Source organism: Neolamprologus brichardi, chromosome 20, assembly GCF_056152115.1.
Source record: "Neolamprologus brichardi isolate AB-2024 chromosome 20, ASM5615211v1, whole genome shotgun sequence".
Taxonomy (NCBI): domain Eukaryota; kingdom Metazoa; phylum Chordata; class Actinopteri; order Cichliformes; family Cichlidae; genus Neolamprologus; species Neolamprologus brichardi.
The window spans coordinates 17,712,558-17,729,061 of NC_142123.1; the positions used below are offsets into that span (position 1 = coordinate 17,712,558).

General features: G+C 42.2%; 1 protein-coding gene across 1 annotated transcript; it reads right to left on the bottom strand.

Annotated features, from left to right (window-relative positions):
- Window positions 1-2,903: 2,903 nt before the first annotated feature.
- LOC102789955 (zinc finger protein PLAGL2-like) lies at window positions 2,904-13,967 on the bottom strand. Its single transcript, XM_006807159.3, has 2 exons — window positions 13,836-13,967; window positions 2,904-7,663 (listed from the first exon to the last, which is right to left on the bottom strand). The coding sequence occupies exon 2, from the start codon at window positions 7,270-7,272 to the stop codon at window positions 5,971-5,973; it is 1,302 nt and encodes a 433-aa protein (XP_006807222.2). The 5' UTR covers window positions 7,273-7,663; window positions 13,836-13,967; the 3' UTR covers window positions 2,904-5,970.
- Window positions 13,968-16,504: the final 2,537 nt, after the last annotated feature.

Here is a 16,504-nt window from a genome sequence, read left to right on the forward strand (position 1 = left end):
CTAAGGTGGAATACCGCCACCTGCTGGATTGGAGAACAGCTGTTGCGCCTCTGGTGGCACGGTATGGAAGTAGCAGGGGCGTGGCTTTTAGCTGATGCTTCCTGCTGCCCATGAACAAAAATATTTGTGCTTACAGTATTTTGTGCTCTTTTCATAAAGTCTGTAAGTTTGAACGAGTCATCAGTACTATATTTTAGACAAAGAAATAACATCAACCTGAGACAGTCTAGAGCAGGGGTGTCAAACTCAAATACACAGTGGCCAAAATTCAAAACTGGAACAAAGTTGCGGGCTAACATTACTATTTATTGGAAAAAAAAAATCTTCCTCCAGATATGAGAATGAATCTTTTCTTATGGACCCAAACAAGTTTTGCTGAAAAACTGAATATGGAACAAGCATAGCTTAATACTAAACAATATATATATTAGCTGTATAATACCAGTAGGCCAGCTCTAATAGTAATTTGGTATGGCTTCGCGGGCCAAATGTAATTAGGCTGCGGGCCAAATTTGGCCCGTGGGCCAGAGTTTGACACCTATGGTCTAGAGAAACCCACAGTTACTGTCATTATCAGAGTGATCTGAAATAGCTTGTATTTTGGCATTTTTAGCATTAGACTGGTTTTACAACAGCTTCACACACACAGTATTTTAACAGTATTTAACAAACCAGCTTGCAGGTGTTGTGCTTTAATTTAACAATCAACAAGACCCAATTCCACATTACTGTGAACAGCTACATTCACCTACACCAAATGCCAGATGTGTTATCCACTGAGATAGACATGTCAGAATCCTCACCATGGAGATCTGACAGGATGTATGATCATGAAGTGCCAGCAGATCATTCATGGAAATCTTCTCTAGACCGCCAACATAGAAATGCTGCACCTGTAAGAACCTCCCCCCAAAACATACAGCTCAAAAATATTAAAATGCACAGATGCATAATTTAACAATCTTCTTGTAGAGTGTGAGTGTGTGTGAGAGAGAGAGATAGAAAGTGTCTGTATGTGTTTTTGTCATGAAATGTACTTAGAAATGAGGGCGGGAAGCCGCAATACAGCATAAGACAGGGCTGATATGGTACTATGAGGTTTTTAACTATAAGATCTCGTGGGCAAACCAAAATGCATCATTACAAACCATCTGGGAATTGTTAGTCTGCTTTATCGGGAGCAACAAAGGTACATACAGGAAGAAGGTGCTTTGTTCTGGACTATTTGAGAACAGAGCCTACATGATCATTTCACAGCTAGTTACCGCATACAGATCTTGGCACATCTATATTACCTTGCTGCATCCCAGAATGCAAAGCATACTGGCTCAAACTTGTTGTGTACACTTGGTAGTTGGTTTGACTTTATATTAATATTTAATGTATTGACAATAGTCATATTTTAAAATGACATTCTATGGGATTAACAGAAATATCTGAAAAGCTTCTGGCTTTATGGCCACAGATTCTGCCTTCTTATGCTTGTATTTAAGTGCAATTCACTCACTAATAAAAAGTAAACTAAATCTGGTTTAAAAATAATCTATAGGTAGCGTCAGCATGCAGAAGACCAGCACAGTTACTATCCTATTCACCTTGTTTCTGTATTCAAATACAAAGAAAAGCGTCTGGACTTCTTTAAGTTACTTGAAGACGTTTCACCTCTCATCCGAGAGGCTTCTTCAGTTCTAAGGTCAAATGGTGGAGAGTCCCAGATATAAACCTGGTGGGAGTGTCCCCCCACAGAGGGACAAAAGGACCCCCTGATGATCCTCTAATCGCCTGAGCCAAGGTGTGGAACTGGGTGTGGGTCCCAATCAGCCAGAGTTTCGGGTGAGTTCATTGTGAAACCTGGCCCCACCTTATCATGCGAATTCCTGAGGTCAGATGGCCCAGGGTGTGAGTGGGCGTTAAGGCGTCTGGGAAGGGATCTCAAAACTGGATTATAGATGGCAGAGAGTTGGTGTCGTAAACCACCGCCTCTGTTCAAAGATGGTCGCTCACAGTGGACATAGATGGCTTCTTTCACTCCTCTTTCAAACCATCTGTCCTCTCAAATGTCTCCTGAATCCAAACTGGTTTCACACAAGAGGGGCCTGAAGGCTCTACCAATCATTCTACAGGGTGGGCCATTTATATGTGAAGTGGCTGTTTGGTCCAAACAGCCACTTCACAAGCGCATGGCACAACACAGAAGAGCCACCTCCACAGGACAAGATTCAGCTGTCCATCTGCATCTTAAGGATAAAGGACACTCTTTCGAGGATGCCAATGTTCACATTTTGGACAGATGGTTTGAAAGAGGAGTGAAAGAAGCCATCTATGTCCACTGTGAGCGACCATCTTTGAACAGAGGCGGTGGTTTACGACACCAACTCTCTGCCATCTATAATCCAGTTTTGAGATCCCTTCCCAGACGCCTTAACGCCCACTCACATCCTGGGCCATCTGACCTCAGGAATTCGCATGATAAGGTGGGGCCAGGTTTCACAATGAACTCACCCGAAACTCTGGCTGATTGGGACCCACACCCAGTTCCACACCTTGGCTCAGGCGATTAGAGGATCATCAGGGGGTCCTTTTGTCCCTCTGTGGGGGGACACTCCCACCAGGTTTATATCTGGGACTCTCCACCATTTGACCTTAGAACTGAAGAAGCCTCTCGGATGAGAGGTGAAACGTCTTCAAGTAACTTAAAGAAGTCCAGACGCTTTTCTTTGCAAGCTCCTTTGACTACGATGACCTGGATGACTGAGAACCTTCACAGACATATACAAATACAGCTTACATGAAGGTACTCCAAGTCTGGTTAAATACACATACTCCAACTTTGCAATTTGATTTCCATAAAAATGCACATAGACACAGACAGTGTAAATCTAAAGATTTTATTTTGTATGACTTTATGTTCAGATAATTAGAAAATGACAACTCCTTTTCTTGTCACAGTCTCCTAGTCTATTAAACTAGAATATAAATCCCTAAAGCAAAAAGTAACTAAGTTTAAGGTGGCTAAACCTGCACTGGACTGGCTCTCAAAGCCAGGCTAAATGCAGGCACCACAGTCATTAGTGAGGTGAAACCTTGTTTCTGCCCTTCTCCGCCATCAGTCTGGAGTGCGTTTGATCACATTTGCCATAGTTGCTTAAGCTACCTTTCCAGGGTGTACCCCGCCTCTCGGTCTACGGTAGCTGGGATAGGCTTCAGAGGCCGACAGAGCAGCGAGCAGTGCAACCAGTTGTAGTCACAGCTCACGTGAAGACCATCTGTGTTTGCTGGCAAACTTTTCAAACATACATTCTCAAACAATTATGCCAAATTTGGGACAGCCTCTCTGTGGCTGTCCAGCTTATTGTTCTTCACACGTATCGTATGTATTGTTCCATACGACTGTTGATTTTGTTTTGTGTTCTGGAGACTTATTCGATTTTTGATCAATCTGCTACGCTCACTGTAGGAACATTTATTTGGAACACGTCAGCGCTCCCTTCAATTTCATCTCAACATTCCAATAAAGAGTTGTGAAATTCCTTTAGACGGAGGCCTGATCCCTAACCGAAACAAGTGTTAAACAGGCTGAGGCACGAGCAGTGAACGCACAGGCTGTAGCATCAGCTGCAGCAGCTAGCTTCAATAAAAACTACAGAACTACAAAGTACATGTGCTTGTGACAAAAATAAAACTACACAGAGAAGTTTCTCTGCAGTTAGATGGACAGCTTCCCGTCTCATCTGAGGTAGTAAATAAGTAGAAATATCATTAAAGGCAAGTACAGAAATGACTCTCCAATATAGCACTCGAGCCCACGTGTATATGCAGGCCGTCAGAATGACTTCTGAAAAATTCCCCTTCTTCAGTGCTAAAAACTGCTTCGTGTTAAAACAATTTCTAATGACTGCTGCAAAAGTTACGTGACAATGTAGAGGTAGAAGGTTTGAATTATGTCTGCAACTACATAAAGAACAAATCTACCTTTAAAGTTTCAATATAATGGCACCAAAATAGTCCAAACAACTAAAAGCAAACAGAAATAAAGCAGAAAGCCACAGTTCCAGGTCTGAGGTACACATCAAATTCAAACTTTTTGAGAATTGTCCTAAGTGCTTCAACCCAGTCACGAGATTAGACACTCTTAGAGAGGCACAACAGTAGCATTTTAAGACAATGTGAAGCCTGGCACAGTGCTAATTAGAGGGGTTTATGAATGAAGGTTGAGGAAAGAGTCATCTAAATGACTCCCTCTCTAAAGATCACATCAGTCACTTCACACCAGTTGAAGACTTAAAACCATTCCACCAGCCCTGACACATTGGGTGAATGTCAGGTAACTGGGTCTGTTACTGGAGGCTTCTTGTTTTGCTGTGACACCATCCACTCTTTAGCTGCTTCCCCGTGTATCAGCAGCAAAGGTGAGACCAGGACAAGAGGGATGAGGGTGCTTATAGTGCTAATTTTATCAGATTCACAGAGTCCAGCACCACAGCCACTGAAGAACGGTGTTAATAGCAACAGTAAAATGGGTAGAAATGCTCCACATGGATGTTCGTGCTCGGTTCTAACGGTGCTCACATCCAGTGGTCCAGTTCAGAAAAAAGAAAACACGGGTAACAGGGTGGAATGTGAAGCTTCCTTCTGCTTAAATCAGTTCCCAGCTGCCCCACGTCAGGTCACGAAGCCAGGGCGGCCACCGTCCAACCAATACTTCCTACCATTTCCAGCAATCCCTTGATTCACATGTGTACATTTAAAAGGTTTCTCGTCATGCTGTGGTCATTGCAGCAGCAGCCGCCAATGAGAAAAATAATATTAAGCTGATTTGAAAAAACACACCCAAACCTAGAAAACATGGGATTCAGTGGTTTGTTTAAATATTCCCCATAAATATGAAAGTAACAGATTTTTCTCTGTAATACTGCATCCTGTTCATACTGGCCGTTAAATGACACCTCAGTAATGTATTTCAGCCTCCTAAATGTCCATATTTTGTTTCTCCCTGGTAGTCTGTCCAGAGTGGAGGCCACTTTTCAGCCCCTCTGGGACAGGCTCCAGCAACCTGGACTCTGAGATGGTTTAAGAAACTGAATAGCTGGAGAGCAAACTGTGATTCACCCAGTTGCTCTTTACAGGTAATCCATGCTGCAACTCAAAAACAGAAATATTTGGAACAAAACAGGTAGTACTGCTCAATGAGTTCATTTTGCTCTAAGGAAACTTTGTCTTATCAGTTCCTATTGTGTCAAATATTCTGGTTCAGAGTCAGAACATTTCGAAACCTGTTTCCCCATCGGTAACAGTGGAGCAGCCCCCCATGTGTTTTGGCATGTCTTCGGTGAAAATAAAAAATAAAAGATTTATGACTAAATGTCCCTAAGCTTCTAAAAAGGGACTGTGTTAATGGTCACAAAGCTCATTCTATTTCATTTGTGCTTCATTTCCAGTAAGATGGATGAGATGTTTGATCTGACAGACATTTGTACAGGGTTGCTGAAACTTGAAGCGGACAAAATACGCTTCATTTTGAAAGACAATAACATGTGGATGCATCGTATGGATGATGCACGGCATTGACAGGAAGCTGATCCAAATGTCAAACAAACAGGTGCTCTGAGGCTTAGTCTTTTCGGTAGTGCTCGCTCTCTGTAATGCGCCAATGTTTTCACATCCACCTGAGTAAGGAAGGTGTCCTTTTCTCACAGATGACAGGCTCAGTGAGAGCAATAAGCAGCACCTGTATGAAGTGCATCTACTGTTTCTAGATGGAGAAGTACAAGTATATTTTGGTTGCAGTTAAAACATCTACACCTTCTTAAACATTCAAGCTTACTTTAAATAATGAGGTAATACTGCTGAGGTGATTTGTTGCGTTCAACAATATCTAAAACAAGACATCTGTTTTACAGTAAAGACGCCGTTCCTTAATTTGACTATTTTCATGAACAAAAACATTGAGCACTGCGCGGGGACAGCTGCTTACTGCTGAAAGGCCTGGTAGTAATGAGGTAGGGAAGTGGATGTGCTCATAGCAGGACTGCTGTATGCCTGAGGTAGTTGGGTGTGGTTGTGGGGCCCAGGGCCCTGTGGTGCACTAGCCTGCGGAGAGTGGAAGAAGGTGAACGGCCCTGGAGCCTGGGAGGACAGCCCGGTGGAAGAGGATGGAGAGCACGCGGTGGTGGTGGTGGTAGGTGGATAGCTCATCACTAAGCTTCCCATCCCCATGTGAGGGCTGTACGGTGGCAGGCTGAAAGGTAAGAAGCTCAGCAGGGGTCCCAGGTCCATGTTAGTGGTGCAGGACAGCTCAGCTGAGGGCACAGCAGGGCTCCTGGACATCAAGTGTGGGTCACCACCAGCACTCACCCCTTCAGCCAGAACGTCCCTCTGAGGGGAAGCAGAAGTAGAGGTAGAGGAGTTTACTGCACTCAGGTGAGGCGGGGGGGCACTCTGCAGGTCCAGCAGGAAGCTGTCCACGTCGCCACGAGGATATGAGGTAGAGCTGTGGTGCTGGTACCGTGGCACGTTGCTGTAATGCTGCTGCTGTGGAGCTGCCGATGGTGCCAGGTGATGATGGTGGGGTTGGGAAGATTGAGAGGGCATGTGGCGAGCCACACCCATGCTCGAGGACAAGGAGCCTTGAATAAGGCCATGAGGTTGGCCCATGCCAGGGACAGGACTGGCCATGTGGTACGAGGAGTACATTTCCCTGGAAAAAGTCTCCATGGGCTCCTTGGAGACAGAGGCCATCTCAGGGGTGACTGGGCTGGGCTCCTCTTTTACTGGGCACATAGTGGAGGGGCTCGGTGTAGCCACAGGAGTGCTGGAACTGCAGGGTGGCATCAACCCCGTCTCCTGGGCATGGCTCTTCTTCAAATGGCGAGTCAGGTGGTCTCTGCGGCCAAAGCGTTGGGCACAGCGCGGACACAGGAAGTCACGGCGTCCTGTGTGCACCACCGCGTGACGGCGCACATCCTTACGTGTGTAAAAACGGCGGTCGCATCTCTCACAGGAGTACTTCCTCTCTCTTACTGGCACCACAACATTAATGCTTCCCTCTGACGGTGGAGGCCTGTCAATATGGCCACCCAGGTGCTCCAGCAGGGAAGGAGCGACATCTGAGCAGGGCAGGGCTGCTGCAGCACTGTGAGCTGCCACGAGGTGGCGTCTGTAACCTAGCTGGGTGTTGTACTGCTTCCCACAGTCCTGGCAGTGAAAAAGCTGCCGAACGGCAGGATGGCTCTCCTGTGGCTGGCTCTTTAGATGGTCTTGCTGGTGGAACATGGTCTAATACAATGGTGGGTTTCGGCTGTGCTGCTCAGGGACTCTGGCCACGAGCCTGCGCTGATAAACACAAAACTCATGAGGAGACGGTACAATCAGCCCACGGAGTTCGGATCGTTTGTTAAAGTGCACGATAAATGCTAAGTGCTGTCTGACGGTCTCTTGCAGCAATGACTAGAGGTTTGTCCTGCCTTACTGGGGCAAGCCTGTGTCCAGCACTTGGTTTCTGTGACAGCAGCTGCCATAGCAACCCCAAAAGGGCTGTTGTGATGAGGAGCTTTGGAAGCTCAGACTGGGTCTGTGTGTTTCCTGAGAAATGTTCTTGTGTTGGCCTGCAGTCTAATTTAGCATTCAGTAGCTGAATGACAGGAAGCCCGGCATCTTCACAGACCTGCAAAACAGAAAAGTGCAGGAAAATGCGTCAGTGTGTTCACATGAAACCTCTGGGCTTAGATGGCGTGCAGCAGACATCACATGACAACTACAACAACAATAATAGTAATAGTACCACTATATCACCAAAAGATGGTTCTCTCTGAGCTCAAACACTTAAAGCTACAACTGTTAAGTTATTAGACTACTGTTCTCGTTTGTACACACGCATGCACAGAGTTATCAAAGCAATTAAAACTGTTTTCTGTTTAGCTGATACATGTCTACTCGTGTATGCAGTGAGGTAATCATATACATGACATTGGCATTTGTCTTTCTTTACTGTGCCAGAATTTTAATAGTTTCAGAACACAAAAACAGGTAAATTATTTGTGCCAAAGGAGAAACAGTTTAGACATGAGCTGCCAGTAGAAGAAGGTTTGAGGGTTCACCTTTATTAGAGAACACATAGTGATAGCGCATAGACTAGACACAAACGCAGTGAGCGAACAGAGGGAGACACCCAGCAAGGAGGCTCTAGTCAGGCTGAACGAGCACTGCTGCATCTAGCCATGCAGATATTTCTGCATCTTTGCCATTCAAAGACACGTGTATATGGTTTATTTTATGTAACATTAAATACTGAACTGTAAATTTTCAAGAAGAAATTTTTTATTCAGGGGTTTCATAAAAGCCTTATTTTTAATATATTTATTACTACTTGGGAGAACGCACGAGGTTTAAGTCAATGTCAAAGAAAACTAAATAAACATGCAATCTAAGCAAAATGCATCTTTACTCTGTCTTTTTGGAAGGCTTTATGAGTTTTGTTTATTTCTGTGTGTTTAAGTGTACAAGTGAAAGTGAATGAGTGAGTTTGTGTCTGTAAGCCCTTAAAGGAGAATGCGGTAGCTCCAATGAAGAGAAGCAAGCATATCAGCATTCTGAAGTTTTCCCTGTTGAAAACAAGACCTTATGATAGAGTAGACATTAATATTTACTGTCCAACCTAAAATCACTCAGGTCAGTGTGTATATGAACACAATTTAACTGAGATAGTATTTTATATTATTTCACTTTCAATCTGAAAAAAAAAAAGACATGAAAACCTTGAAATAAATTACACACCGTGCCCCATTTTTTGCCCGTTTGCTTCCACAATAAGACGGCTGACATAAGCCTTCAGCAAACATGTTTCAGACCACATTAAGAGTTTATCTGCATATCTTAATGCATCTTCTGGATGCTTACTGCAGATTTTTCTCTGTGTAAAACAAAAAGCGGTGGATGGAACAGCTACAAAGTTTGATGTCTTCATGTCGGAGTTTGTTGATCAGGTGCTTTGATGAAGAACTTGGCTAGTTTTTGCCAGCAAAGGTTTTAATGGTGATTACAGGAACAGCGCTAGTGTTTTGGACATGAGAAACACATTTTCTTTCACTCAAGCTGAGTTCACAAAGTATCAAAGCAAAGAATTTGTGTCTAAATTTTTTTTTAAATTAAATTATTCGAAATACCCAATGAATCACTGCGGCCCTAGTTGCATACCCACGTGAGGTTTTCAGACAAATTCACGTCGTGGTAGTCTACCATGACCACTGTGACCTGGATAACTAAGAACCTACACTGACATCTTAGGGATATTTCATTACAATGTTTTTGTTTTCGTTCAAGTTTTCTCTTTCATCCCTCCCATTTGCCCTTTTCCATGGTTTTCTTACTTCTTTCACTGCACCGATCACCTGTTTTCCTACACAGTCACAAACCACCCCCCCTGATTTTTCACATCGGCATGGCACAATCACACACACACGCACTCAGTGTCAGCACATCCACTATAGCCTCACAGACAAGTACGTACATGCTCCATCCATCTATTCTCTTCCACGTATCCTTGCCAGGGTCGCAGGGGGGCTGAAGCCTATTCCAGCTGTCCTAGAGAGGAAGGGTACTCCCTGGACAGGTCGCCAGGCATCCGCAGGGTTAACACATAGAGACACACAACCACTCACACCTATGGGCAATTTAGAATTTCCAGTAAACCCATCCCCACTAACTGCATGTCTTTGGATTGTGAGAGGAAGCCGGAGCGCCCGGAAAGAACCCATGCAAACATGGGAAGAACATGCAAACTCCACACAGAAAGACCCTGACTTGATGGTGGAATTGAACTCACTGTTGCCTCACACCTCTTGGTGTAACGGTACAAACCATAGTGCCACCGTGCTACCCTTACTCATTTCCATTAGTATTATTATACTCACAGTACATTCATAATGTAACAATGTAATATATCACTTGTTCTTGGGGGCGACCTCAACTTTGGACTAAATGAAGAAATGGACAGGAGCAAATTCTGTGTCGATAAATTTTTATAATTGATGTCATCGATTATGCTGATGAATCGTTGCAGCCCAAGTGGAAAGTTAAAGTTTTTGTACCACAAAATGTTTATGCAAATTGGAGATGGTTGAGCAAACAGCCCAAATTGATTTGAGATGGAGTGACTCAATTAGGTGGTGAGGCGCAGAGAAAGTGAGGCACAGAGAAAGTGAGGCACAGAAAAATTAGATTGGATAAATAACGTCTTGATGCATTCTCAATCATCCAGGAAAATAAATCTCCAAAAGTTGATTCTGTTCATCTGGACGTAGCGTTTTCTGGGAGAAACGTTTCGTCACTCATCCAAGTGACTTCTTCAGTCTCAGCTGACTGCAGGTTTCCCCAATCTTATAAACAGTACATTTGCATAATGACTGAAACCAGCCCCCTGAGGAACAATGGGCTGTGAGGTCAGTTCCTTAATCATAGTCAAAGGAGCTTGCAAAGAAAAGCATCTGGACTTCTTTAAGTTACTTGAAGACGTTTCTTTGACTACAATGACCTGGATGACTGAGAACCTTCACAGACATTCCTTAATCATAATTATGCAAATTCTCATGACCATTGATCAAAGACGAAACGTTTCTCCCAGAAAACGCTACGTCCAGATGAACAGAATCAACTTTTGGAGATTGGACAAATAACATTTTTGTACAGAAAGGAAGCCAGCTAATGTGTCTCTCTATGAATCTCTGTGAATGTTGGATAGAAACCACTTAAGCATAGGAAAAAAGTGCTTATATAAATGAGTGTATAAGGCATGTTGTATAAAGCACTTTGAGTGCTCAGGTAGAGAAGAAATTGAGGTAGACTACAATTACCAAAAGGGACAGAGAGCACAAGGATGTCAAACATCTGTCAATTCTTAAGCTCAAAGTCTGGATTTTTTTTCCACCTTGAAAATAATCAACAATACTTTAATGAGGTCTTACAAAATTGTGCTTGTTCATGCCTTGAATGTGTCACATGTGTTGCAAAGATTAGGCTTTAACCTCCTAAGACCCAAACTCTTTCATGGCATGCATTTTTAATTTTTATTTGGTATTTGGGTTGATTGGGACCTGATGAATGTAAAAACAAAGAATTACCAGATTTTTTTAACCTAATTTTTGTTTCTGAGAAAAATGAGATCCACATATGAGGACATTTGTTTTAAATTTTGATAGAACAGTGGCAGTATAACATCCTTGAAAGTGGATATCTGGCCCTTGTAGAGAAAAATTAAGTATTTTGGTCTAGACAACCCAAAATGTGATGTCCACATATGTGGACGCCAGGTCCTAGGAGGTTAACTAACCTAATTTTTTAGATAAAAACAAGATGACAATCATGGCTGACTGCTATCCTTATTCAGTATCACCTGACTCTAATATAAGCAAATTAACCAATCCTTTTTTGCCCTCAACTATATTTATTACTGACCATTTCCCTAATTAAAATTCATGAATTTGTGCCAATTAGAGCTGTCCCCTGCAACATGCAGCATGAAGATTCCTGGACTAGTCTGGACGAGTAACACTATGTACAAAGACAGATAAACAACCAAATTCACATGTCTGACACAGCAGAAGCTGAAGAGATTGTCCCTCAATGTGGATCATGATCTGTTGTTTAGACATACTGTGGCCATACTGGGAAAGTGACTCTAAGCAAGACCAAATGATATGCAAAGCATGCTATGGAGTTTTGTCTGCACTGCAAAACAACAACTAATTCAACAACAACAACAACCCCCTGAAAACACACAATGAAGTGCAGTATGAATGCATGAAGACCAATAAAAACAGTGCAACACGATCAAAGTGAAAGGTGTGCTACCCTGATTGCATTTGGGTAAAATGCGCCCAGCTACCTCACTGACCTCCTCAATCTGTACACTCCTTGTCGTGCATTAAGATCATCAGGTCAATTACTCCTGGCCCAACCTAAGTTTAGACTGAAGACCAGAGGCGATGGTGCCTTTGCTTCAGCTGCACCCAACCTTTGGAATAGCCTCCCTGCTTCTATTCGAGCCTTGGACTCTATCCAATCCTTTAAATCAAGATTGAAAGCATATCTATTTGACTTGGCTTTCCTGACCAGTTAATACCCTTATAAATCTTTTACATTTTAAACTTTTAAATCTTTTATTAAATTGTATTAAATTTATTATTTTATTATTCATTTTACTGCTGTTTTTGTCTTCTTAGCGGATTTTGTACTTATCTAACTCTTCTGGTCTGTTAGTGCCTCTATCCTGTCTGTGCTAGTGCCCGATTTGTACCCTGTTATTGACTTATGCTGACTCTCCATATTACTGTGAAGTACTTTGGTGTGCCTTCGGGTTTTTAAATGTGCTATATAAATAAAACTGTATTGTATTGTATTGTACTGTAAAATCTTTTCATGTATACTTTTTTTCTTCTATGAGATGCACTCAATTTGTTTAAACGAACAGGAATTGCTTTATTTTGATGCAAAGATTTCTGCAAAAATGAAAAATGTGAATGCAGTGTTTATGACATGAAAATAAAAACATTTTTGTCACCAAATTCAATGAGTAATTGTCAAAAATAACTGCAATCGAAGAACTGATAAAAATAATTGTGATAATCGTTTTGGCCATAATCATGGAGCCCTACTTCTCGCAATGTGTTGCTGTAAAAGTGATTATGGCTGCTACTTATGACTTATTAGGAAGCTCACAGATTATTCTCTTTATGTTATTCTCACATTCACATTTGTGAGCATGTTTGGAAATGTGGCTATGGGGTCAAAGCCTGTGATCAGTCATCTCCGTCAGCCTAAACCAGTGGCCACTGCGTGTGCGTTTACATGTTTGGGCCCGTTAGCGCAGTAATAACCAAACGTTGGCTATATAACTTCTCTAGTTAGTACATGCAGTTTTACTGTCACGTGCATCATTAAGTTCACTTGACACATATTCACAGCAGGCTTTGGTGCTGGGCTAACTGCTTTTACTCTGCAGAGAATAAGTCACGGTTTTTTGTTTCCGTTTAAAGCATTTAAACCGTGATGTTAGACTAAATATTTTATTCCCATGTATAAAAATGTCTGTTCACTTTCAATAATGTTGTTGGTAAATATATTTTTAAAGCGTTAGAATTCACCAATGTTTATTTTCATAGCTCTCGCTCAGTTTCACTTGTTTAGCTGACACTGTGACTGGGAGAAAGTTGGTGCTTTTACACGATGCTCGCTGAACACGAGGTCCCTGTTCTTCAAACTTGGACAGAGGCACTGAATGAAGCTGACACGAAAAGTAGCGCCGGGATATCGCAGTGCCATCTTGTGGGTCCTAAGTATTGAACTGCAATCAAATTAATTTCTGCCTAATAACTTTCAGTTCCTGAACTCAACTATTAAGTACCTTCCTGGTGAAGGAGCCAAACTGATGAGTTGACGAGCGCCGGGAAACTGAGCCCACGCAGCTTTGTGGACTGACAAGAGTCGGGGGAGTGGGCGGGTGGACAGGGTCATTACCACATCGGGCTAAATATGACCGCTAGCCTGCCTGCGTTTACAACATTCGGCAGTGGATGTGAAATCAGGTTTAGTACTTGTGTATTACCATGTTTATTGGGTCTATAATACACGTGCTTTATATCAGGGACATCCACAGACTGGTGTCAGTGCAGCCAAGGATGAAGTCCCGATATTAACCGAGCCAACAAGCTGATTAAACAACAAAAGATGAACGCTTCACTAACTTGCGTCGGAGTTTGTCTCGCAGGAGCTAACTCACATACTTTGCCCAGCAGCGTTAAACTCCAGCTCGGCCGATCAGACGAGGGATCGGTGGTACTTACCGACTGAGCCTAGGTCCACCTCTCCGTCCAGCCTCCGCTCCGACTCCATGTCGACATTTTGCAACAAGTTTAAAGGTGTTTGTTGGACTTCGGGCCTTGACTGCTGGGCGCCGCGCTGGAAGCCAGGCATTCTGGGAGAGTGACGTCACACGGATTTAGAACTGTAGAAAACGGGCTGTGAACACACACACACGGAGATTCAGAATCGCGCTGCTTTTGATGTGACCACTGTTGACAATTTAAACGTAGAACTCACTGAGCAGTGTTCCTGAGTTTGTCACTTTTAAGCTAGGCATCATTGTTAGAGCATAGTTGGCACAATCTTCAGTCCTAAAAATAGGAATCATTTAAATATTGCCCCAGCAAAATGCCCTGTTGGTGCCCATGTGGGGCTACTGTGAGCAGTTGCCCACAGTGGACAGTTTTGTTCTACTACTGTGTTCTACTGTGTGTTTTTCGTTTTGTTTTGTTTTGTTTTTTATCTAGGTATGGTTTTACTGTATTGCCACTGGTTTTGGTATCATAGTCATGTTGAAAAATTAGCTGTTGCCACTCAGATGCTTTCCATGTAGTATTGCATGGTGCATGAAACTTTGACAATACTTATATCCAGTGTTGGTCAAGTTACTTGAAAAAAGTAATCAGTAACTAATTACTGATTACTTCCCCCAAAAAGTTATCCCGTTACTTTACTAATTACTTATTTTCAAAAGTAATTAATTACTTAGTTAGTTATTTTTTAAAAACACAATTTACAACCTGAATAGGTGATAAAGCGATAGATCTTTCAGCCCAATTCTACTTTTTCTGCATAATCATCATACAAAATGTAATCAGATGGAAAAGTCTCTTTTTAAAACTTGTTTTATTAGTTTTAATCTTTTAACTTTATGCATCAAGCAAAATTTTAATTAAATGCAACATTCTCTGACTGGAAGAAATTTGTTTAATATTTAAACCTATTTTCTGCACATTCCAGCACATAAAATCATTTTTTTTGTGTGTTTACACTCACTCTTTCAAATAGATGCAAGTAAAACACAGCAGAAAATAAATAAAGTCAAAGACTAGCGGTCCTGTTGCTCTATTTTCACCTGTAAAGCAGGAGTAGGGTAGGCGTTAGTTTATCCTGGTGCAGGTGTGCCGCAGCGGTCAGTTGAAGAATCCGCGAGTTTCTCTGTGAATTTCCCATTACGTGGTAGCGCACTCGGTGCTTGCTTGGAAGTTTAGGGGGTTTTTTTTGCTGTAAAAATACGTTTTCTTCCCATGCACAATGCTAATGGACGCTAATGTTTTTGTCATTTTTTTTTTTAGCAAGCACCGAGAATCAAACTTAAAGTAAGGTCAGTACTTCCACGCTTTAAACGCTGCACACTCATACTCTCTCCCGCACTCGATATATTATCCATTGTTGCTCTGCACACAGCTGTTGTCACGAACATCACACTTGCTTACGTCACTGTCCTGAGACATTCTCGCAAAAAAATCACGGTTTTAGTAACGTAGTAACGCAGTGTTCCTACGGGAAAGTAACGGTAATCTAATTACTGTTTTTGCAATAGTAATCCCTCACTTTACTCGTTACTTGAAAAAAGTAATCGGATTACAAGTTACAAGTAACGCGTTACTGCCCATCTCTGCTTATATCTATTTATAATTCCATCAATTTTGACAAGATCTCCAACAACTTTTTAAATGGACTGACAATGAGGTGGAGTTGTTGCTGCCAGTAACATAAAAGTACAAAGTTGCAAAAGTGAGTGAGAATTAAAGAATTTGAAGAAAAGCTATGTGGAGCATGTACAAACTGATATTAATCTTTAATAGGGTTGTCAAAGTTGAGATCAAACAAAACAACTGCCTCCGCCATCTTAGTTTAATTTGTCACATGACTGCATCGTATGACTAAAATGCGTCATCGTTTTCGAAAGCCTCCGCGTTTTCGCAGTCCACACTGCGACGTGAAAACGCTGTTTTCAAATGTATGCACTTTGGAGAGCATTTTCAAAAAACCCTGTTTGCCTTGACCAAAAACGCAGTCTCAGTGTGGAGGGAAGGCCAAAACGGAGAAAAAAAAATGCGTTTTCAAACAAAAATGTATTAATGTGGACATTACTAGAAACCAAATGTGCTAGCTACTTCAGTCACTTTAATGTACAATTTAGGTTCTTGTTCTCACTATAGCAAAATAGTGCTGACAGATCTAAACTTGAAGTAGCTCTTATACTTGTATGGAGGAGCAAATACTACTGTATGGAGAAGAGCCCTAACTATCACTTCATCACAGTTTAATATTGAACTGATCAATTGGGCTAAAAGAGGTATGTCAGCAAAGGTTTTGGTTGAAATTTAACATACAATGAAAATAGATTTATCATGAACCTTGTGGCAGGGTGTGGTTGGTGGCTCAGCTGCAGGGGAGGAGTGGAGCAGTGGGCTCAGGGTGTGGTGTCAGGGGAGGCTATCAAGGCAAGCTGAGGCCAGTATGTAAATGTGAACCCAAATGCAGACTCAGACAGGACAGAAGGGATTAGGTTAATGAGACTTTATTTATAAACACAAATGAAAACTGTACACAAGGGAATTATGCGTGGTGCATGAAACTTAAAAAGGGGTCTCTGAAACAGAGGGAAAGAAAGCTTAGAAGTGATACTGTGGTAAGGAGACAG